The 25,512-nt window shown below is 43.6% G+C and overlaps 1 protein-coding gene across 1 annotated transcript in view; it reads left to right on the top strand.

The window, feature by feature from the left end:
* MUSK (muscle associated receptor tyrosine kinase) overlaps nt 1–25,512 on the top strand; it is an 88,087-nt gene that overhangs the window by 40,923 nt on the left and 21,652 nt on the right. Inside the window, 8 exon segments of the mRNA XM_032764946.2 lie at nt 3,696–3,773; nt 3,776–3,810; nt 3,813–3,824; nt 11,367–11,526; nt 13,124–13,130; nt 18,406–18,672; nt 22,982–23,157; nt 24,163–24,186. Of these exon segments, the coding sequence (XP_032620837.1) occupies nt 3,696–3,773; nt 3,776–3,810; nt 3,813–3,824; nt 11,367–11,526; nt 13,124–13,130; nt 18,406–18,672; nt 22,982–23,157; nt 24,163–24,186 (759 nt within the window).

Here is a 25,512-nt window from a genome sequence, read left to right as displayed (position 1 = left end):
TGTCACTGATTTCCCTCTCTGGGTCCTTCAGTCATTGGCAGCAGCGCGAGGAGGAAGCAGGAACCTATTCCAGCTCACCTCAAAACAAAGGGATCTGGGAGGAACTAGGGGCCTCATAACAACTCCCCCCATAACAAGCATTCAGGAAACCAGCAGGGACCACGGTATTGGAAGGAGCCTGGAGCTGCTGGGATGGGTGTGTGGGCAGAGTCTGGAAGAGGGATTGTTGGGGAAGAGGGAGGAGAAAATTGGCGTTCTTAGGGGTAGAAGGAGGAAGGACTTGCAGAAGGCGGGAGTAGAGAGTCTGTACAGTTGGTGGGGAACATTCTCTCATTTGTCCTTTTCCCTCTTGGCCTCCCCCATTGCCCCTTCCCATTAGCTGTGTCCTACACAGTCTGTTTCTCTCTGCCTCAGGAATGCCCAGGGTTGTGAGGCTACTCACCACCACCTGCCCTTATCCAACAAACACTCATAGAATTACCAGGCCTGCTGTTCCCAAAAGAACAGAACATACCAGCTTGTCAGATTCAATCCAGGACCAGCACTTTGCTTAACACCACAGCACTGGGATATGTTTATAGTGAATACACAAAGAAGCTTATGTCAAAGATTAGAGATTCAGGAGATGATGAGTGAGGATGATGGAAACAAATGGTTAAATATAAAACAAAATCATAACACGCTTTCTAGAGACTAAACTTAACTAGCAGGTTAACCTTCTGTCTAAAGAAGTTTGTCTCACCCAAAGTCCTTTGCAGCATTTTCAATCAAGGCAGGCTGAGACTCCACTTTCATGAATGCAGGCATACTGTCTGGTTACTTCCGTGGTGCTGGATGACAGAGTCTTTGCCTTTTAGTAACACCGCCAAAGTTCATTGTCTGTACTATTAGACGGGACAACCCCCATGGCTTGTTTTCTCCTGTGAGCTCCTCTCTCAGTGAGGTCACATCTCTCCGTTAACATTTGACTTTGTATGTAAATGTGCCTTTGCTGTGCTAGCTTACAATTCTTCACTTACATCCTGATGGAGAGAGACATATTTACTACCTCTTTTCTGGAGGAACCAGACTCAGGCATGTCACCTTTTGATGACCTGTTCTTAACTTATATGCTTAAGAACATAATTTTCTGGTACGGATAGGTAACTTCTTGAAGAGTGCATATACATACATTTCACAATGAGACTGGTGACCAGTGTGACACTGGCTTTCATTGGAGACCTCATGTGGCATTCTTTGGTGAACTGGAATGTAAGTACCAGAACCAGGAGATATCTGTACCCCTCTGTACCCCCTTGTCAGTTGACATTAAGTGTTTGTTGGATCATAATGGCAGGAGAGAACTTGGTGTTATTAGGGGTAGAAGGTGGACGTAGGGCAGGCTTCTGGGAGAGGGATGGGAGTCTGGGGTATGTAAGGTTGTTGGGGAACTTTATCTCATACTGTGAATCCTACTCTGCTAAAAGCACCCTAAGTTAATGATTTCATGCCATCAGTTTTTAAGCAGAAGTCCCTGATGATTTCAGTGGAGATTTCTGTTTAAAACCTGATAGTACGACATGGCTTCCTAGGACTAGTTCTTTACCCATGGGTTCCTTGATGCCTATTGGAGTGATCTTCAAAATGTTCTCAATTTTGGGCCCAAACCCAAAATATTTCAACTGGGAAACATCTCAGGAGCCCATTCTCCTCTCTGGGCTGGGCTCCCCAGCCAAACTACCTCTCCTGTTATGCACCAGGCTCAGGGACCCCCATGATGCACTACCTCCCCTCGCCAAGAGAGGTGCCCATGGTGCATCAGGAGAGACTCGTCTGATGAGGGAGCCTGGCCAATCAAGAAGAATGGGATCATGAGGCAATGAGGTGGCATTTCAGCATCTAAATAGTTCAGTTTTGATATTTTGCCAAAAAAGGTAAAAAAATTACTGCAGAAAAATTCCTATTTTGTGATCACTAGCTGACATGCTGCCAGCACTGGGTGTGGACAGGGTATGGAGCAGTGTGGGGCCAGATACACAGCTCATGGCTGCCCTTGGATCCATCTGGTTTGACCCTACTTTCCCACAGAACCTTGACCTCTGCAAGTTCTGCCTCTCAGTGCAATGCTAACCACTCCTTCCTTGGGAGATGATATGATGGGAGTGGAGAATTTCAGGAGCCAGGGATCTTCTGTGGTAAAATCTTATCTCTGAGGTTCCCAGTACAACTCTGTCTGAACTTTAATGAAAGGCACCTCCCCCAGGCCTTGTTAATGGTGTTGTCATAAACAGATAGCTAAGGGTTAAAGTCTCTTTTACCTGTAAAGGGTTAACAAACAGTGACCTGCAATACCTGACCAGAGGACCAATCAGGAGACAAATACTTCAAACCTCGGTGGAGGAAGCGTTTGTTTGTGTTTTTGGTTTTGCGTTGTTCACTCTGGGTCCTGAAAGGGACCAGACGTGCAACCAAATTTCTTGCCAATCTCTCTCTGCTACAGTCTCTTATATATTCAGAATAGTTAGTATTAAGTAGAAAAGGCAGTATAGTCTTTTGATTGTTTTCTGTATTTGGCAAATGTGTATTTTGCTGGACAGATTTGAACTGGTATTTGTGCTGGGGTGGGAAACTTCTCTCTATGTCTATAAAGCTGAAAGACCCTGTAATATTCCATCTTGAATTTACAGTGATTATCTTTACTCTTTCTTTCTCTTTATTAAGGTTTTTCTCTTTAAACCTGATTAATTTTTTCCCCTTTGTTAAGGCTCAAAGGAACTGAGTCTGTACTCACCAGGGAGTGGTGAAAAAAGGGAAGGAGAGTGGGCGGAGGAAAGGTGAATTCCTCTGTGTTTTAGATTCACGGCGCTTGAGCTTGAATCTGTTTATCTCTCCAGAATAACCCAGGGAGGAAAAGCCTGGGAGGGGGGAGAAGGGGGAGAAAAAAACCTGATTTCTCTGTGTTGTGATTCAAGGAGTTTTGAAACACGGTGATCTCTAGTGTACCCAGGCAGGAAAGATCTGCGAGGAAGAAGGAGGGGGAAGGGAAATGGTTTCTTCCCCTTTGTTGTGAGACTCAGGAATTTGGGTCTTGGGGTGTCCAAGAACGTTTTTTGGGGGACCAGAGTGCCCCAAAACACTATATTTTTGGGTGGTGGCAGCTTATCAGATCTAAAGCTGGTAATTAAGCTTAGAGGAATTCACGTTAGTACCAATCATCTTTTGGACTCTAAGTTTCAGATTGGGAAAATCATATCATTGACAGGTGTGCATGACTGATTTCTGCGGTCCTCTTGGGCAATAGCTTAAAATAGTTTTTACTATTGGTAGATGGGCGATCAGGTTACGCCATGCAAGAACATAGCTTGTTGTGCATTTATTGCAAATTGCCCCCATCAATGCACTGTACACGTATCCACTACACAAACTCGCCCACTCCAAATTCTTGCATCATGCACTCGACCCTCTGCGAGTTTATTGAGAGTTGCCCACAAAAATCTGAAAGCCAAAATTGGCTAGTATTGGTGTATGTGTATAAAAGATGACAGTCTTGTGGGAAAAAAAAGGTATCTCATTTACTAGTGAATCTATGCAATGTTTTTATTCACTGCAGGGCTTGGACGCCACCTCTTTCAATGATTTACTGAAGAGGAAGAATATCTGAGCTTCATCTTTAAATAGTCACTTCACAGTACACGACTTGCTACTCTCGTTAACAGTTTTGCCAACATCACTGAAGGCTCCTGAATCCCACAATGTACCGTTTGGGTCTCTGTGGGACTCTGCGGTGGCATGCAACAGGGCATTCCATCGCCACAGGTCACGTGGCTTGAAAAAATGGAAAAGCTGTAAGTGCTCCCTTTTATCTCCTGACTAATGAGGCGGCATCGGAGGAGAGTAAGATCTAAGGAAGGGCTCAGCAACCTTCACTAGTGGATTGTGCCGTACGTTCTCATTGTATACACTGCGATAATTTAAGGCTTGCAGTCTGCGTGAAATACATATTAACATTTTTTAGAATCTCTCTGCTAGTCCATAACTATACATAACCAAACTCTGTTTAGATGTTAAAGTAACAAGGCTTTCCAAATGTTCAGAAGCCTTTATATTAAAATCTCCTTAAAATCCACATACTTATTAGTTTAGTGATCCTTGACCTGGCTTTTCCTTGCTGAGTTTTCCAATGTCTGTGGTCACGTATTTGGATCTTTAAGCTGCACACGAGGGCTTCTGATTATAAGTTGATACCGGCTGGCAGGAGGTCAGCGGCTGGAACCCCAGATTGGCAGCTGAGATGAGTGGAACTGGCGGCTGGTAGGGCTGAGCAGGGCCGGAAGCCTGGACCCTGTCTGGCAGGGGGCCTGCACTGGAAGCAAGGTGAGTGGGGCTGCGGCGGGGACTCCAGCTGGTAAGGGGCCAGCAGCTGGAACCCCAGAGTGGCAGCAGGCTGAGTGGGTCAGCCCACCTAGCTCTGGGGTTTCAGGGGTGGGTTGAGCATCTCTGCCAGCCCACCTCTGGGGTTTCAGCCGCCGGCTCCTGCCAGCCAGAGTCTCAGACCACTGCCAGCCTGGGGTTCCTTCACCCAGGCCAGCAGCAGGTGCTGAGTGGGACCCCGGCTGGCAAGGGGCCCAAAGCGGGAACCCCAGAGCAGTGGCAGGCTGAGCAGTTCAGCCTGCCACTGCTCTGGGGTTTCGGCCGCCAGCTCCTGCCAGCTGGGGTCTCAGCCCACTGCTGGCCTGAGCAAAGGAACCCAGGCCGGCAGCAGGAGCTGAGTGGGACTGGCGGTGGAAGTGGGTAAGGAACCATCTGCTCTCCATTACCCCACTGCTTAGAGATGCAAGGGCAGAATATTGCCTTAACTGCTTTTGTCAGTTGGCTACTTGTATATCATCTTACCAGTAGTCAAATGGCCTTTTCTATACATCCTCAATTCCTTTAATTATCTTTAGTAGCCCTGGAGGAAGATCTTTAGGGACACTTTACTTTTCACCCTCATATTCTTTTCTGTTGATACCCTCTATCCATTGGGTTCGGTATGTGCAGATTTTGTTATGTGCAGGGACACGTGTTAGAGTACCCAAAGTGGATGAGCATAGCACACAAGGAAGCTTGCTTGAGGTCCTAATGAAAATCAGACTCTTTCCACATTCAGTTTTTGGATCATATAGCACAACTGTTTTTTATAGCTGGCTTTAACACCATTTTGCAAGGACAAATGTTATTGGAACCTATTTCCGACAGTATATCTTTCTGGTGGTGTAAGCTCTGTGTTATGACTTAGAGAGGTAGGCAGCATCTTCACCCATCTGCGGAATGCTAGCAGATGCTAGACCTTGCAGATCAGTTTTCCATTGGAGGAGAAATCAATAAGTGGAGTCTGGGTATTTTTTAGTGCAACTTGTTAATTTTACACTCTATATAATAGCCCTTGAAAGCAGGCGGTCACAAACACCAGGCAAAGCAATCTCCTCTTTCAGGAATTGCAGCTCAAATGCCAAGTCCTGGTTCCTAGGAAAGAAATTTGTCCCAAGGATTAACAAGAGTTACAGAGATTAAGACAGAGAGTAAACTCTTCTGCTGCTTGCAACCCTCCACCAAAAGGTACTAATATCCCAAAACTAGCAACAATGCGTCCAAGACTGACAGGGACCACACGCTAAGAAAAAGATCTTGTAAGACCATGTGTAACAGCACTAACTGATGACTCCTACATTATCTTTCTAGTTGTGGCATCTTTGGGGCATTATATTCCCATGGGCTGGCCTTGTGGTTCATGCATTCAGTATGAATCACATGCTGTCCCCATCATTCACATACACTCTCCAGATTTCTGTGTTGCATTCTCCTGGGTGCTGGGCAATGTGTGTTCTTATCTTCTTTCATAGCCACTTTCTGCTGCTCTTATGTCTGAGATCACGCTCTTATGGAGGAGCAGTAGAACCGCTGAGAAACAACCACAGAATTATCTGCTTTCTTTGAAAGAGCCTTCTGAAAAGCAAGATCCGCCTTCCCCTTATCACTAAATAGGCCTCAATATATCAAAGGAGCTCTCAGCACAGGATCCTAAATGCCTGTTGTTGGTAGTATCAGTATCTTCACCCACCTCAACTTCCACTTCCTTTGCTTGAACTGGTGATTTACTAGTGCCTTTGTTCGGTGTAGATCCAGTCACTACAAACTTATCCCAGAAAAAGGAGGGTCTGACCAACACACCTGGCCTCCAGCCAAGGACTGAACTTTGTATACTCAATCCATTTCTTAACTGGGCATTGTTTGGGCTGGGGTCAGATTCTCTTCAGCCTCTATGTCTCCAAGGCAAAATCAGTCCCAAGAGGAATGCCTTCCCGACCACATAGCTTTAAATATGGTAAGGAGACCTTTCTTTAATGAGTGCTTGCCTCTAGTAAAGTTAAACCAGGAAACAGGTGGAATCGAGCACATGTATTTAAAGACTGACTTGCAAGCAAGCAACAGCGAGTAATTTGAGGATGTGATCCCTGCAACGTCTGTGTTGTTCTAGTCTCTGAATGCTGACCTGTAATTGTCCTGAAGTTTAAAGAGGATGAAAGCACTGTACTGTAGTCATTAAACTGCCATGGAACAGAAAGATGAAAGTTTCTCTAAACAGCAGCTGTCTTGACTTCCCAACGAACAAACAAAAATACTGTTCCAATTCTGTTTCCCCTCGTTAGTCATTGCAAGACATCACGGGACTGAACTTTAGTTTTCTGTTGTACTGCAAGGGAGAATTAAGCTAAACACAAAGATATGGTAAAAGCCTCTTTCTTAGATTCCAAAATGGAATTTTAAAAAGTTAAAGAAAATCCTGGAGGGTAAGGGGAAAGTAAGCAATTTCTTTAACAAGTAAAGGGAATCAATACATTTAATGAAGACAATCTGAGGTTTCAAGTAGAAAAATTAACAGCCAATTTGTAAGGTCTAAAAATACAATTACCTGAAATTTTCAAGAGCTACATCAGAAAGACAAGATGGGCTAGGAAATATATTTTTTGGTCCAACTTTTGTTGGCAAGAGAGTCAAGCGTTCAAGCTTACACAGAGCACTTCAGACCTGGGCCACAGACTTTGGTCCAATAAAAGCTATTACCTCACCCACCTGGTCTCTCTACTATCCTGGGACCAAGATGCAGGGCCGGTGCTACCATTTAGGCGACCTAGGCAATGGCCTAGGGCCCCAGAATTTTTTTGGGGGTGCTATTTTGCCGGGAGAGGGGGGGGTGGCACGCGGCTCCAGGGGACCTACCGCTGTCGTGCTGGCGGACGGTCCGCTGCTGTGGTGGCTCCAGTGGAGCTGCCGCAGTTGTGCCGGCGGACGGTGCGCTGGTCTAAAGACTCCGGCGGACCTACCGCAGTCATGCCTGCGGCAGGCCCACCGGAGCCTTTAGACCAGCGGACCGCCCGCCAGCACGACTGCGGCAGCTCCACCGGAGCCTCGGGGGGTGGCGAAACGGCCGTCCGCATAGGGCGTCAGAAACCCTGGCGTCGCTCCTACCAACATGACTACAACAAACACAGCAGAAGCTACCTCAGGCTCTCTAAGGCTGTTTTACATAATGCAAATGACAGTTTGTTATGCTCTTGCTGTTTGCAAGCAAAGTCAAAGAGGGATCGTTTTCACACAAAGAGGCCTTGAGCTGAAATTGGCCATTGGATTATTTTCCCCTGTTCCTGAAAATTCTATCAACTGACCTGGCAAGCAAAGCATTTTGTACTGTGTTATCCAGGCTGAGAAAGAATGGTCCTGACTCACTGTTCTCAGATTTCCTTTCTGAGGCCCATTACTCTGAGTAAAACTCCACAGAAGATCCCAGACTTGCCTCAGACCCTTTAATGTTTTGGCACTCATTGGATACACAGGAAGAAGAGTGTAGAGGAAGGGAGGGAGGCTTATATCAAGACATATGAGACTGTGATGCATGGATCAGAAGTTTCGGTGAAAAATAAAATGACTGACAGGCTCCATGCATGCAGAGAAGCTAACAGAACGGTCTAACGATGAAGTCTGAAATGTAAGAGAAGAATTTCAAGGAAGAAACTTATTAAAGCCCAGTCAGCCTGGTGTACTAGCTCGACCATTATTGCACCTGGTTGAAATCCTGAAGAAATTCCTTTGTCATACCAGCAATAATGATTGTATTTTTGTATCCAAAGAAGTGGAGGCAGGGCAAAAACTCTGTGTGCTCAATTATCTAATCATGAACAAAGGTAAATGTTTAAGAATGAATGCATTCCTTTCCTCCAAAGCTGACGTCATGGACGTAAGCGACGGGGATGTCTTTTGGTTCTGTGTTTGTTCCTCTCCTAGCACAATGGGGTCCTGGTTCAGAATTTGGGCCCCTAGCCACTACCGCAGTAAAAATAGATAATAATGATAATGATAATAGTATGCATCTGTGTGATAGGGCTTAACCCCCATCATCTGCAAGGCTAGCAATGCACCTTATTAGTCATGCTTTGCTCCTGGGAAGGTGAGTAGCTAACTGGCTCATGGCAAAGGGGACAGAGATAAGCCCTAATAAATAAACCGAAGGAGTTTGATTCGGGGAGGAGGAAGAGATGGCAGATGAGACAGGTCTCTCGGAGTGAGAGAAGCCATGGGCTAGGGTGCACAGACAGACAACAGGGCAGCACAGGTTCCTGCAAGTGGAGCCCTGAGATGGTGTCTGTAAGCAGAGAAGACTTGAGTAGCCCAAGAGGGCAGAAAGAACTATTCAGTTTTGTTTGGGCTTGTTTATAACACCCCAGAAGGGGTCGGAACGTAGGTGACTTGGACGAAGGGCTGAGACACACAAGATCGGGATCAGAGGCAGGTGACCAGCAGGAGGCACTAGACCTGAAGATAGCAGCTACATCCTGCACCAATGCAAGGGGTGCTCTGGGGGTGGGTAAGCCCTGCTGCAGTCCTCCTCTCTGCTGATTTCAAACACTGGTACAACGCGCAACCAAACTGAATATGTATGACCCAACTGAGTTTCAATAGTATTGTGTTATTTGGAAGACACATTTAGATAAAGCTGTTGCCAGGTATTTTCTACAGGCAAGACTTCCGACTGGGATGACAGGAATTCTTGAACCAGAACTGATTCCTGTTAATAGAAATCTCACTCCTAACATCACACTGGATAACTGATACTAAAAATTATTCCTGCCGTGTGGCAGTAGCCATTCTAAATATGGCCCAACTCCTTCCCTGGCCCCGTTGCCTCTCTCCAGTTTGATTCTGGCTCCAGAGACCTCGTCACTTGCTCCTTTCTGCTTCCTGACTCCCTCCCCATAGCAGCTTTCAGTAACCTGTGCATATATGGGTATACACCAGAAACTGAGAGCCACTAGCCATTAGCCAAACATGGATGCCACACACCCTGAATCAAAATGGATCCAAACTTCATTTGAAGTTTGTCATTTTTCACTTGATTTAAAAACAATATGGTACAAAATCTTACAGACTAGATCCACAAGCAATAAAAAGAAGCCATAAGCCTGTCTTAACCATCCAGCTAAATGAGTTTACAGCTGCTTTTTGTCACTGGAGTATCCCAAAGTATCCGGATCCTGATAGTGAATCTGCCTCAAAATGCCAGCTGTAAAGAAGGGATTTTCCTGATGATCCAGTGCTGATCTACAGACCTCAGAAATCAGCACAGATTAGGGAGGGTGGGCAGATTCTGATAAAATAAGCACCAACTCAAAATCCGAACCCAAACACCTCAACCTTTAAAGAGTCATTTAATTCTTCAGGCCAACTCTAGAAGTGCAAGTGCTAACAATGCACAAGGAAGGGAGAAATCCTAGCGTCATTGATGTTGATGGCAAATTTCCCAATGGTTTCAATGGGACCAGGATTTCACCCACAGTGTTTCCATCCTGACTGCAGTTGAGAGGTATTAGGAATCTCCCAAGTAAGTCTCTTCTCATGAGACATCCAATTGAAGAGTAAAGTTCAATGGGAATTAAGGGTAATAGATCATAATTTTGCAGATGGAAGTGTTCAGACAGCATAACTTAGCTTTGAATAAGCATTTACACTAGAATACACAACCTCTTGAGAGTCAGGAATTATTAGCATATATTCTACTGTGTGGTACTTGTTACTCTAAGCACGGGCATTGTCCCATTGTCTTCAGTAGGACTACTCCTGTCTTTCATGTTAGACGTGTGCCTAAGTACCTTGCTGAATTGGGGCCCGTGAAAAGATATTCCAGATCACTAGCCCTAATCCCCATTGTCAGGTAGCAAGACTAGGATCCAGAAATGACCCTCACTTGAATTATTCCTGATGGTTTGACGCTGTCTCTGGCTCTCAGTGGTGGAGCAGGCTAACTGCCCAGCATTAACTTTGTGATGTGACTCTGCAGAAGCTATAATGGACTGTCATCTATAATTGCAGTGAGTGTCAGTGCTGTATCAACAAGAAAAGACTGAGCATAAAATTATCCCCACCTAAAATCACATAGCTCCCAGCTCACTCGTGGATTTCTGAAATGGGCAAAGAGAAGCACCAAATCTGAACTCTTTCACATTACTGGGTGGTGCAAAGAAAAAAGTCTATCAGACCTTTTATAACTTTGGAGCCAGAGCACTTGTTCTGTTCAAACACTGCCTTAAAGCCTGGAACTACCCTGAAAAGTGTAAAAATGGTTTGTGAAAATTTGAGATCTTGACTTTTTGTCCTAATTTGGGACAGGAAAATTTTCAAAATCTGTAAAATTTGAACCATTTTCCATCCAGCCCTAATCCTTGGCTGTCATATTTAAAGAAATGCAGTGAATTCAAAGGGAAATTTGCTCAGTTTACAAGTAACAGGTTTTTTTCCACTACCAGGGAGCCCTGCAATCTCAAAGCCATGTATGTTCTTTGTGGCTCATGTATCATCACCAATAAAGACAGATCCTGGACCAGATGCTCAAATCAATTACAAAACTCAATATTACCCTGTGAAGTTGTAGTTTAGTTAATAGTTATTGATGTAGCATGAAACAGAAAGGAATCAGACTTCCCACTGCGTTGGCTTTGCACTGCCAACAGGGATAAAATATGCTAGGCTCTGTTTTTAGAAAGTATGGAACACCCACCTTCTGAAAAAGAGACTCATTAAAGATGTCTCACATTGAGCATCCCAAAAGAGAAGCACCCAAAATCGCCAGTGATTTGAAAATCCAGACTATTAAAACTTGCCTTTTGTTCGTAAAGTCAGCTGTTATGAAGATGCCATTTTTATGCAGTCCCTTTTCTGACCTTGCCATACTTTAACTCACTACCATTTTAATCCACCTGGTTCAGCTTTGTTTGTTATTTTAAAAATTGTCTTTAAAAAAAACAAAAACCCCTCAACCAACCCCCAATCCATTGTTCTATTCTTTGATCTTTTAGGTTTCTGCAGGATCTATAGTCGAAAGCGTGAAAGACAGAGTGATCGACTCCCGACTGCAAGCGTACGTCACCAGGCCAGGCTTGTTCACTTGCATTGCCACCAACAAACACAGCAAAACCTTTGGCACTGCAAAAGCTGCAGCGACTATCAGTGTGTCAGGTATGCTGAAAATAAGAGGCTTTTACTAAGTATCTTGCAACCCAGCATTAACTTTCTCCTGTCAGGAGGAAGGAGTAGGGGAAGAAGCTTTGGAGGATGTGAGGGGGCTCTACCTTAGTAATAATTTACAGTGGGTTAAATTTGACCACACGTGCATCCCCCTGCTGGGTTATTTCCTTATATATCATTATGCTTCATCGATTGGCACAGCTGTCATTTCCTGCTTACTTGCAGTTGTCTTGCATGCTGGGTCCCAGAAGTGCTGTGTAAGCTCATCCTTGTGGAGGAAGTCACAATATTAATATCACCTATTTCTGTTTGTTAACTGAACTGTGTTCTGGTAGGGAGCCCTCCTGTGCTGGGAACTGGTATGATAAAGCAGGGAGGAACTGTTGATTATTGCAGGATAAACGGAGGGCCCAATGCATTCCTGCACTAGCACAGTTAGTGACCAAAAGAAGATAGTTTGCCCCTCCTCTAGTCAGGAGTTGGTTTGTTTTCCCATCACCCCCAAAAGACCTACAGCTTCTTACAGGAGAATGCTTCAGGCTTGATGGTGGCATTACCGTAAGTCCGGAGTAAAGGGCAGTTTGTAGCTGTACTGCCCAAGGAAAAAGCCAGTTCCAATTCACTCCACGGTTTCCCCTGGCTCCAGGAGGGAAGTGATCTGCATCAATCCCTTATTGGGAGCAAATTACGTCTTTCTCTGCCAGTTCAGCTGTGCTTGCTGGCATATTGAGGGGGGTAAAGATAGTGCTCCAGTCATTCCTGACCCCCACCCATTAACTCTCTGCCCAGCTGTGGATGCTCTTCCTCACATGCTGTGCTGGTATCCTGCATGGGCATGTAGGGTGAGCCACAATTTAATCTTCAAGACCATAGGTGCTGACTCTGTGGGTGCTCCAGGGCTGCAGCACCCATGGGAAAAAATAGTGAGTGCTTAGTACCCACTGGCAGCTGTGCCAATCAGCTCCTCCCCCTCCCTCCCAGCACCCGCCACAGATGCTATTCAGCGATGTGCAGGAGGAGCTGGGGGGAGGGGATGGAATGAGGGTATGGTGCACCTGGAGGATAGGGAAGAACGGGGTGGGAGGATGTGGGACGAGGATGGAGTGGGGAGCAGGACGGGGGTGGGAAGAGGTGGGGCAGGGCCTTGGGGGAAGGGGTGGAGTGGGGGGTGAGACCTGGGATGGAGTGGAGGTCAAGCATCCCCCAGGAAATTAGAAAGTCGGTACCTCTGTCAAGGCGCTACATTATGTGGCCACCAACTGCTGATCTGCTGGCCTTTCTAGAACAAGTGTCGTTGGCAGTTGGATCACCATGATCCATTCCAGGAAGAATTTCACAGAAAACGCCTTCCTGTTCCTAATTCATTCTCCTTCCTCTTTTCCCAAAACACACCCAGGAAGGAAAGTCTTGGCCTCCCTCTCCCTTAGAAAATACAAATAAATGACAAAAGAGAATGGCAGAACATTTCCTGTATGAACCTTTTAAGTTTTGCGTTCAAGAAGAATGGGAAAAAGGTCACTGACAAACTTTTCCCTTTCTCTCCCAAACCTGGCTCCTGTTGCGGCTGGCTCATTTGCCTTTCCAATAGAATGGAGGTAAGTATGTTTTCTTGTCTGTCGAGGTGTTTGTTTGGGCCAGGGAGGCTGTGAGAGGAGATGAATTATGAACAAAGAGAGTTTTGTTAGATATTACCTAAACTAATGGATAAAGTGTATTGACAGCAAGAAGTAAGAACAGCATCTTGAGTTTCTCGTATGTGTAACACTGTTTTTACTACATAGATAGTTACTGGGAATTGGCTTCTAAAGAAATGAAACTGTTTCTAATAGAGCAAATATACTCTGAACCAAATTCTGTTCTTAGTTACACAATGTGGCTCATGAAATTTGGATACTGGTACTAGCTTGCCACTCTTTTACTTGTAGGGTGACCAGACAGCAAGTGTGAAAAATCAGGATAGTGGGTGGAGGAGTAATAGGAACCTATAAGAAAAAGACCCCAAAATTAGGACTGTCCCTATAAAATCAGGACATCTGGTCATCCTACTTACTTAGGGTATGTTTACACTGCACACTCCTTATGGCAGCATGTAGAGTACATACATTTCATGCCCCCTCTAGCATGGGTATAAATAGTAGTGTGGATGATGAGGAATGAATAAGTGAATAGAGTAAAGACACACCTGATGACTCTCTAGATGCCCAAGCAGCGCCTCCTCTGTCTACACTGCTATTTCAGTGTCCCGCTGATGGAGTCTTTCCTTGACACAGGGACAGGCTCCAGCAGGGAACAGTGGGGAAGGCTCCAGTAGCTTCCCCATTGCAGGGAAAGACTCTAGCAGTAGGGAAAGGCCTTGGCAGGGGGAGGCCTTGGGAAAAGAGTCTGGCAGCTCTCTCACTGCCGGAGCCTTTCCCCGCTGCTTGCCCGCCTGCCACTGACTTTCACTGCAATATGCATGCAGCTTTCTTTACATGGTGACTTGCAGCTACGTGCATCCTACATGTTGCCGCCATCAGTGGTGTGAAGCGTAGGCAGAGCCTTAGTAATCTTGAGCAAGACGCTTAACATGTCTGTGCTGTCTCAGTCGCCCCATCTGTAAAACGGGAATGGCAAGCTATAGCTATGAGCAAACTATTGACCTCTTGGACTCTATCACAATTAATTTACCATTTATTAAAATATCTAGTTATTAAACCATCTATTAAACCATTCAGTAAACCTTTAAATGGAACCTTAATATAAAGTGACTGAAATTGCTGTGGTATACTCATCCGAGTTAAAACCAAGGAGTAGAGAAAGTAATAGGAGAACCTCATTTGAGATTTCCCCTCTGATTTCCAGAATGAAAATTTTTTGAATCTAATTGGTTCAGCCTTTTTAAATTCCTTCATCACATCTGACTGAAACCTATTTAGGTTCCTCTGCCACTGACCACAGACTTGGGCAAGTTATTCATAGCTGATCATTTATTCTGTGAATTTAGCCTTCGTATTCTTTTCACTAGTAATCTATGAGCAGAGTTCAGTTTTTAGAATTTGTCATTCAGTGCCATTTGATGCAGATTTTAGGTGTGCATCTTTTAGTCCGTGTCTCCACAAAAATTCTTTGCAGCAAATGCTCCTTTCAGCATTTGCTGTTCAGAATTCACTTTAGTTTTAAGATGACTGCACATACACATTCTTCTGAGGTCTCTGAACACAAGGAAAACATGACAGTGGCACTGATTGTTGCTATCAAGATATTCCTGTGGGCCGCCTGCCATAATAGTAGCTGGTTTCACAGCTGACCAGTGCAATCCTATGCATGCACTTATTGCTTCCAACTTTCTCTGGCTAAGGGTGGTGAGGACATCCCTCACCCACGGAACAATAAAATAATAACATTGTATAAAAATTAATACAAGTGTTCCAAGAAGGAGCGGACTTCGCCATGTTTCTCATTATGACAAGCATTGCTTCAGTGTAGCTGCTGACATCACAGCGCTGATTAGGAAACTACCCTCCATAACATCTTTCTTGGAGGGGCAACAGCTTACCAGCAGGTGACGTATTCATGGGCTGAGGCTGACTGACACAAGCAGAAGTCTTCTGGTCAGCCCATGGAGCGTGCATAGGAATGGAGTGGTGGCAATGTTCAGTGCTTCCATCATGTCATTGCCATAATTCATTATTTACTTTTCTTTTAGCAATTTTTTTTTTAAAAAAAGCTTGAAATTGACCCCATAGCCGTGCAGTTAGAAATGTAACAGAGCCAGAAAATGTCATTATATTGCTATGAAAATATCATCTGAAAATCATTGAAATTAGGGTCAGAAAAGGCTTATGCATTTGTCTTGTTTATTCCCTTGTCAGTATGCTTTTTTTTCCCCTTGAGGAAATTTAAGCTGTACTGACAATGGGTAATTTGTGGAGTGGAAAGAAATAAAAGGAAAATATACAAATAGTTCCACTGGCTTTTCCAAATTGTTAGCATGTTGCAAATTGAACCACACTGACCTCTGTTAAACTGACTGAATGAGCAACTGGGACAGCTGCAGCCAGGCCCCATCCCTCTGCATTTTGAATGCTCTCTGGTTAAAGTCAAGGCAGATGGTCCCAGATGCATGCTCATACACTCCTCCCGTGATGTAACCACTCTTCACTGGATGACTCATGGGGGTGTGGATGTCTTCACGTGAAAACAAAACTCCATGTTTGCAGTCCCTGACAGCAATCCCAGCCTAGCTGGCAGCTGCTCATTTAGTTCCCTTTAAATAAAGTTGTTTGTAATAATAATTATAAACCCCATAAATTGTCATGCTTTCTTACTATACTTATTCTGCACTAGGCCAGTCCTTTCTGCTGCTTGTAGTCCACACTGGAATGCAGGACTGCATCAGAGAGAGAAAACACATCTTCCTGACCTAAGAAAATATTGGAACAGGGTTTGGTTTGAATGTTGGGCTATGGTTGAGATTGGTTCTTACCATACCCAAATCACTTTGCCCAGGCCTAACTGGAACTTCTGTACTAGGGCTTCCATGTGTAACCCATATGCCTAATAGGGAGATAGCTCTTTAAGAGACCCACTGGCGGGGAGGTAGGAGTGAGTTGTGTCTGGGTCATTGTTGCTAGGGGATCTATTGGAGCAGACCCAAAACTACCCCATCCAATTCCAGAAGCTTCTGGATGTGGAGTGCTTAATCTGCCTAGCAGCAATGACCCAGACACAACTCACTCCTACCTCCCCCCAGTGGGTCTCTTAAAGAGCTATCTCCCTATTAGGCATATGGGTTACACATGCACAGAAGTCTCCTGCAGTACACTGCACTCGTGCTCCAGACAGAGTGGAAATTTTGTGTAAGTTGTACCTTGGTCCATGTTTGGATAGCACCTGATTGTTTTAATAGTCATATTTGTGCTACATGAAATTGCAAGCCCAGTAGCATGAATTTTTAATGAATCAGTAAACTCAGGGGTTGTACCGTATGACTGGAGAATTGCTAACATAGTTCCTATTTTTAAGACAGGAAAAAAAGTGATCCGAGTAACTATAGGCCTGTTAGTTTGACATTAGTAGTATGCAAGGTCTTGGAAAAACTTTTGAAGGAGAAAGTAGTTAAGGACATTGAGGTCAATGGTACCTGGGACCAAATACAACATGGTTTTACAAAAGGTAGATCGTGCCAAACCAATCTGATCTCCTTCTTTGAGAAGGTAACAGATTTTTTAGACAAAGGAAACGCAGTGGATCTAATTTACCTCGATTTCAGTAAGGCATTTGGTACGTTTCCACATGAGGAATTATTAGCTAAATTGGAAAAGATGGGGATCAATATGAAAACTGAAAGGTGGATATGGAACTGGTTAAAGGGGAGAGTACAATGGGTCATACTGAAAGGTGAACTGTCAGGCTGGAGGGAGGTTACTAGTGGAGTTCTTCAGGGATCGGCTTTTGGGACCATCTTTTTATTACGATGCTTGGCACAAAAGTGCGGAATGTGCTAATAAAGTTTGCCGGATGACAATAAAGTTGGGAGGTGTTGGCTATACGAGAAGTACAAGATCCCGAGCCGGATATCCTAACAGGAGATCTGATGACCTGAAACTGAAAAATACGCAATAGTATAAAATTTAATAGTGAAAGTGCTAGGGTCATGATTTGAGGTATACACAGAAATTCTGGTTATAAATTTGGGACATTCAGTTGGAGTAAGCAGAGAGGAGAAGGCACTTGGAGTTTCGTTGATCAGGATGACTCGAGCCACCATTGATATGGCCGTTAAAAAGCTAATGTGGTTTTTGGGATGCATCACGGCGAGGTATTTCCAGTAAAGATAGGAGTGTAGTAACCGTGTATAAGAAGGCACTGGTGAGACTCATCTGAATATTATAGCAGTTCTGGTCTCCCATGTTTAAGAAGAGATTCAAACTGACAGGTACAGGAGACGGCACAGGATGATCGCGAGAATGAACCTGTCTTATGAAAGGAGACTCAAAGAGCTTGGCTGTTTAGCCTAACCAAGAAGCTGAGGGGGATATGATTGCTCTTTATAAGTATATATCAGGGATACATATACAGCGAGAAGAGGAATAATTAAGCTTAGTACAATGAGCACCAAGAACAATGGTATACAACTGGACCTAGGTATTTTGAGACTTGAATTAGACGAGGTTTCTAAATCCTTAGAGGCAGTGAAGTTCTGAACAGCCTCAAGTGGGGAGGCGGGAGAAAAAGGGAGAAACGAAGGGGATAGTGGGGGCAAAAGCATATCTGGGCTTCAAGACAGAAGCTCGATAAGTTTATAATGAGGGATGGTAGATGGGATAGCCCAATTTTGGCATTATTGATCTTTGATTAATTAAGCAGGGTAAAATATGCCATGGTCTGTGCTGGGATGTACGATGGGGTGGGCTCTGAAGTTACTACAGAGAATTCTTTCCTGGGTGCTGGCTGGTGAGTCTTTAGCCCACATGCTCAGGGTTTAACTGATCGCGCAGAATTTGCAGTCGCGGGAGAATTGTTCCTCCAGGGCAGATTCGACAGAGGCCGCTGGATGGTTTATTTCTGTCCTTTGCAGCATGAGGCAGCGGGTCACTTGCTGGAGATTTCTCATGACGCTGAGGTCTTAAAAGCCAGATTTGAGGACTTCAGTAATTCAGACATAGGTTAGGGGTTTGTTACAGTAGTGGGTGGGTGAGATTCTGTGGCCTGCGTTGTGCAGGTCAGACTAGATGATCATAATGATCCCTTCTGACTTTAAAGTCTTTGAATCTATGCTGCTTCTTCACTGTCTAATTAGCCTTATAAATACTGTCTTACTGATGAAACTATGCACTTCAGCACAGATTACCGCTGTACACTTACTCCTATGTACATTCCCCCCACCAGCAAACTGTACAAGGGTGATACAGGCTACTGCAGCACATACAGAGGTGAGGTGTGTAGTGCTATCTTGGTGAAGGATGCTCTTGTTTTCTTCAACTCCTCCTATGCTGACCCAGAGGAGACCCAAGAGCTGCTTGTTCACACTGCCTGGACTGAACTGAAAACGGTGAGTTCATTCTGCCACCCGGCTGCTGAGTCTCTGCTGTGTAACTACATCTTCCAGGAGTGCAATCCCTCAGGAGTTGGACCGGCTCCAAAGCCCGTGTGCAGGTAAAAAACATTGACCATCTGGGTGGATTTCAGAGAGGGCGGGGGGAGTTTGTCCAGACAAGAAGTGGGGATTATAAGGAAGAACAAGAAAATTACCTTTTTAATGTTTAAAACGGTAAATGTGTAAGGCATTTTTCTTTGCCCCAGTTTCAGCTTTGTTCATGGAGGTTCTGAACCCACCCCACTGAACACAATCACAAAGCTTATTTAGACTGCAGTGAGGATAGGTGTACAAGAGGTTTAATGAATGAATGAGTTAAAGTCTGTGAAGTGATCTGAAGAGGAATCGTGCTATATTATGTAAATGCTAGATATTTTATTAGTATTGAGTCACATCATGAAGTCATTATTCAAAGTAAGGACAGAGTATGGGCTGCAGGATTTGGCCAACCCAGTAATATAAATAATTATTTTAACCATGTAAAGAAAAATGTCAAAACACAGTACAACAGGTATGACAGCACAAATGCCAACGTATGTATTTGCATGGTCTGATGGATAACCGTGCATAAGTGCCCATTGGTGCATCCATGCTAATGCAAGAGTACCTGTTTGTTCATATAGCACATTGGTTGTTTGGGGTAAAGTGATAATGACTCCCACTTCAAATGAACATTTATCAGAGCAGTGTGCCAATCCTGAAGTCTTGCCTCAACCAAATCTCTGATTGGCAGAAATGCCAAATAGAGGGGTCAGGACTGGATCCACTGAACTCAAACCAAACAGAGTCAAGTGCCCTCTCTAATCACTGTTACTCTATTGTTATATAGGGCTTCACTATCCCACTCAAAGAGACAGCCTACCAAAATCATTCACCTCTTTCAGTGAAACTCCCTCAGCATCTCTAAAAACAAGTCATTTAGGGGGAGTCCCTGTATGAATTATGATGACGTAGTGTGCATTAAATTTGGTGAATATATTGTATACTAGATTTCCCAATCCACACACAGCAGTCTCAGCCTATTTTCAGTTTATGTGACAGTATTTATATCCAAGCCAATCACAATGTATTTGTCAAGCAAGGTTTTCCAAGGTGCTGTATTAAATATTACACCTACTGCATCCCTTCCCCCACCATCCACAAGTGGCCCTCTATGGACAGAGTTCCTAGTGACTCAGTGGAAGTTCTGTGCCTATAGGGCTTGAAAAATTATGGGTCACAGCCTAAGCTGCATAAACCAACCTAGTTCCTGCACCAACTGAGGCTCTGGCCCCGTGGGCCTAAGGGTTTGCAAGAGAATTCAAGATTAATAGATTTGTCTGGAATGATCTATTTAAAAATCCCAGCTGCTTATTGCCAATGGTTTCATTATCACTCTGTAGATACATGCACAATTTATATATATGTTCCATTATTTTAATATGGATTGAAGCCAGACAATGACAATTCCTGAGACTACTGCCTCTTCCTCTTTTAAAGATCAAAGAGCAGTACCACAATGATTTTCTCCAGAACTGCAATACCAGGACTACTTCTGCGGTCTTTGATTTCTGAAATGTAATTGTCAATGGTTCCGAGCCCTTGGATGCATTTCAGGTGGTCTTGTTGATGTGTATATATTAATTTTTCCAGTTATATTTTCTGCTCTTTATCAGCAGCTTCTTATCTTTCTATAGCAATTAGCCAGACCTCATCATTTTTCAAATCTCATTAAATTCCATTTTTAAATAAGAAATTCAGTAGCTCAGACATTTTGAAACAAATTTCACCAGCCTACTCTTTTGTTAAGAGACCACTTTTTCTCTAGTATTTTTTTACCATATTTTTTTTCAAATACCTTTCTTATTCCCTTTACGTTTTTGGTGAGCATTAGCTAACTCGTTTAGACTGCTTGGAAAATCTCACCCTTACTATTCTGATCATTCTCTTTGTCATGAATGTTAGCAGTTGTCATGCTTCTGTGCTGACTCATAGGTCATTCTAAAACCATAAACCCCAAATCCATTATACAGTATATTTTCATAGAATTAGGTTCCCTTGGGACTATATGATCATCACTGATACCCCTTCAGAACAAGTACGTAGTCTTGGTTTAATGTTTGTTTACCAGGTACAGGTACTTACCATGTAGTTTACAAAAGGGATGACTTGTTTAAAAAAAAACAAAAAACAAACAACAGTGAACACCATGAATCACAGGGAATCTCACGTTCTTTCCAATTGACTCTGGAGTCCCTGGACAAGAAGTACTGGGAGAAATGGTGAATTGCCATATTTTGAGGGAAAGTAACTTCTCATCTTATGTAGTTATTGATTGGCTTCATCCTTCTCCTTGTATTGCTAGCTGGGTATGACAACAGCTCAGGCAAGAGAAGAATGAGTTAATTCCTTTTGAGATACTGCTGCTCTTAGTACTTAGTGGATCAGGCAGCAAGTAACATTTGTATGTTAAAAAATAATCTGGAATGACCAGGTGGCATCTCTGTTTCTTCTCTTAAATAAGGTTCTGTTTTTCCTAGTACTAATGGTCAGTAAGAGTTTACTGGCCCACCTGTCCTTCTGCTGATTTTGTGTATCTCCAAATTACATTACACAAAGATTCTACTAATGGTCTGAAGTCATCTCTTTTTATATATGACTTCATGAAGCTCATGCTCCTCAGAATTAGGTTTTGTACAAAGGACTGCTTACATGGCCCCATCACCATAGCATCAGAGAACTTCAGAAACCTGAATGATTTTAGCCTCACAATACCCCTCAACAGGGATGTTCACCCCCATTTCACAGGCACAAATAGCTTAATCAACTTGCTCAGGGACATGTGATATGTTTGTGGTAGAAGCAGCTCTTGAACCTGCATCTCCCAAATCCCTGCCCCGTTCCCCAAGATCATCAATCTTCCCAGTTTAGGGTGCGTATCTCACTCCTGTGGAATGTGCTGTTCAGTTAAAATTGATATGTCTGGCTGAACTTGGTGCTTATGGGAGTTAGCAAGGAGACAGCACTGGCTAAAGGCAAGCACAATGCAGGCAGGCTCAGTGCCTTCTTCTTACACAGCTCTGCTCCTAAATAGAGCCTTGACAGCACACTTATTGCAGCTGCAGAAGAGCAGCTGCCCCATCCCTTGGTAAAATATACTCTACCTCAGCTAAGATATCACTGAACAGTTGTGACTCCACAGGGGCAGAACATTTTATAAAGATTCGCAATGACCCCAGCTATTAACAACATTAATCCTCACTGAGTAGTAGGGAAACTGGTAGCAATAAAATTGATAAAATTGCATCAAATTGCAATGTGATGCTTTAGGTTACATATTTCCAGGGGTGACTGATTCAGTTACTATCATCATCTGCCAACTGCTCAACTCCTAATGATGCCAAAGCCTGTGCTGGTTTTGAATAGTAGGCAAGCCTGTCCCACAGACTTGGCCACGTCTGCCAAAATCATCTCCACCTGCAACCACAAAGCTAGTATTCTGGCCCCGGTTTCCCCCTAAAAAATGAATGGCTGATAATTAACTAATTGCCACCCCCAAAATCTTTCCCAATATTCTGGGTATGACAGGAAAAACTGTCTGCTTTATAAGAAAACCAAAACTGACAGCACGCTATTCCTGAAACAACCAAAAATGTTAATGAATTTCAATAATTTATTTATCAAATCACTTTCAAAGAATCACCTGGGATGAAAAACATCAGATAGTCCCCTTTTTATCTATTATTTAGATAATATTTCTATTGACTTAGCACCTAGATATCTCATCCATGTTTGTGTTTCATTGGACTAGGTGCTATGAAAAGGTCTCCGCCCCCAAGAGATTACAGTGAAAAAAGACAAGACATAGCAGGTGGAGGAGCAATCAAGGAGACCAGAATGGGGAGACAAGATTTAAAAAAAAAAAAAATAGGATGTGCACAATTCTCAGCCAATCAGGAGTAGTAATGGCAGGTGAACACCTGGTGTTAGATTGCAGCTTTCTGTCTGCATTACGGTAGAGAGGTGAGTTTTGAGGAGGGGCAGGAGGAGATTAAGGTGACCCACAGGCATGACATGTTGTCATTAGTTGGTGTGAACCTATGATACAGAACAATGTGCTTTGAACAGAGTGCTGCTTCACAAAAAAAATGAAGCTTCAAGGATTTCCCTTGAGCAAATTGTTATATTTCATGCAATGTTTCCATTACAATTTATGAGCTGGATTCACAGCTCATATAAATCAGCGTGGCCTCACGGAAATCAGTGGAACCACGCTGATTTCCATGAGCTAAGGATCTGTCTGCATAACTTTTGCACACCATTGTTAATGCAGTGTTTGTCAGCAAGCCATTGACTGTGTATTTCACTGTTCTTTGTAAAATAATGTAGAGAGCATTGCCTTGCGGTAAAGGATCTCTACTGCTTTAAGGAATGGCTCTCACTGGAGGAGAATTCCCAGAAAGGGATTTACAAACCAGGATTAATGCTGCTCGCTCTACCTGAATGCAACAGACTTCCCAGCTTGCACCAGGACCCCAAGGCCTGCACCAGGATTCCATATTTCGGTAACTGAGAATTCTGCTTGCTGCTGTGCTAAATGGAGTCAAGGCTTAGCAAGAGTTTGGGGAAGAGGGGAAGGCCTGAGGCCAGTGAGTGATCAGGACCAAAGTGTGGGCCAGATTATGCCCTAAGAATGTGGCTCTCTTCTTCGCCAGGGAAAGGGGGATTATCAGACAATATGTGAATCCTGCCCCCTTTCTTTGGGCTCCATGGTGGATTCTCCAGATTTTGGGGGATCTGTGGATTGGATGAGGGAGAATTCATCCCTCTTGCACCCAGCAGTCAACCCATATACATCCAGGGGGTGTAATAGCTTTCCTAAGAAAACCCTCTCTGCAGGGGAGCCCCTTTAAAGAGGGATACCAGGGGCAGGAGGAGGCTGGGAAGTCCTTGGCAGTGTGACTCCAAGGGAGGAGTGACCAGCTAAAAGAATCCCCCTCAAAACACTGAGACACATAGGGTACACTGGATTTGGCCCATGGTACCTTTAAGCATTTATTGGACTGTAGCATGTCAAAGTCCTCTGACAAGGAAGAAGACAATTGTAAAATATAAAATTTACAAATAAAATAAGAACTGGTAGGAAATCAGCTTCCTAGGTATCAGTCTATGTAGTTGGAAGAGGCTCTTGAAGTAAATTGCAGCCTTGTAACATCTTTAGTTCTACTTTACCCTGTGTTTGAAATGCCATGTTCTGTGCATTAAAGAATGAAAGGAACAACACTTTGTTTATTTGGTCTGATTCCAACATACAACCCACCCAAAACACAACTACCTTATTTTAGAACCACCGGTCTCAAAACCAATCCAGTTGCTAAAACCAGTTTCGTTAATGATAGTGTTGCCACTTTGAAGAACTGGTGTATTCACAGAAAAATTCCCCAGAGTGCTTCTGGGAAAGAATGTTTTCCCACAACATGTGAGAGGACTGATAGTAGCTGCACCATTGAACAAAGATTTCAGTTAGAACATCTGTTGCTTACTTGTTGTTTGTCTTTTTTTCCCTCCAGATTTTGAGACAGAAAATACAACCAGTAAGTAGATTCCCTTGGAGTTTAGAACTACAGTCCTTGACTTGGTCTAGTTGTTTAAGATGCCATGTTGCCAACAATCATGGTATTTGGGAGCAGAGCGGGGTTCTTTCAGCTCCAACTACCTACTGGAATCAGGTTATTACCTGAAAATCTCAGTTTTCATTAAAAAATATAGCTCTTAGGCTTGGGGAGAAAATGTGATCCCCAAAACTTTTCAACATCAAGAGGCAAATAAAAAGAACCAACAAAATTCATTTTTAGAATTTTGTGATTTTTTTTAAAGCCAATCTCGTGATTTTGGGGGCCTTGACTCATGCTTTTTTAAACACTTGAGGGGGTTGGTAAATCCAAAGGTGTTTCATGTTTCAAATATGTGCAATATACTTTTTCTTTATGATGAGGCAAGATTTTGCAGCATGACGACTCTGACTGTTCATCCCTTCTGTGGAGCTTTTGATTTGATAAATTGTAACGGTCTGGCCTTTGCATAGGTTGAAATGTGTGTATGCAACTCCTCAGTGTGATGCCAAGAGCTCTTCATAAAGACAGAGTTAAACTCACGGCTTTGACTGTCTAGCATGCCCACAGACAGCTAAACTGAGCCAGGAGGAAGAATGAATGTGGAAGGGCAAAGGAGAGGAAGGGAGAAGAAAGGAGCTGTGGAAGGGTGGAGGGAGAGAGAAAGAGAGAGAATAAAAGAAAACAAAACCAAACCCAGAGGCATAATCTCTTGTACTTTTGCTTCCACCCTTGGGAGGTGCTCAGATACTATAGTGCTGGGCACCCAATGCAAACAGAAGAAAAATTTGGGAGGCAAAAATAGGCTTTTCCAGATAATATTGTCTCTCTCCCCACCCTTCTTTTGGCTTTCAAAAGCAGCCATCCAAATCCCCAGAGCACTTCCCTATCATAGTGTGCTGTGAGACATAGCTTAATTCATTACAGCTGCTCCAGTTGTGCTGCCTTGACACAAATCTTACATTTAAGGCATTCAGCTGTAGTCCTTCCCCTGCTCAGAGAAGAAAGGGTGCCGTGTGTGTGTATTTATATATTATATATATAAATATATAAAAATAATGAGAGCATTAATCCTTTCTTAATCATTTTTGGGTCAGAGGTTTTAAATGCTGTGGCAGGTCAGAAGAGAGACTGTGTAAAAATGCTGCCTGTCTAGTATCAATGGCATTTTACTAAAGGACACCTTATTCAGCTGATATCCTGCCCCCCTTCCCATGTCCATTCAGTCATATCTGCTGGCTTTAGGGACAAAAGGAAGATTTTAGTACATTTTTATTACAGTATCATTGCCAATCCATACAGCTATGG

Source organism: Chelonoidis abingdonii, chromosome 6 (genome assembly GCF_003597395.2).
Source record: "Chelonoidis abingdonii isolate Lonesome George chromosome 6, CheloAbing_2.0, whole genome shotgun sequence".
NCBI classification, from domain to species: Eukaryota; Metazoa; Chordata; order Testudines; family Testudinidae; genus Chelonoidis; species Chelonoidis abingdonii.
The sequence above is the reverse complement of the archived record's forward strand: the minus strand, read 5'-3'. Positions and strand labels throughout refer to the sequence as shown.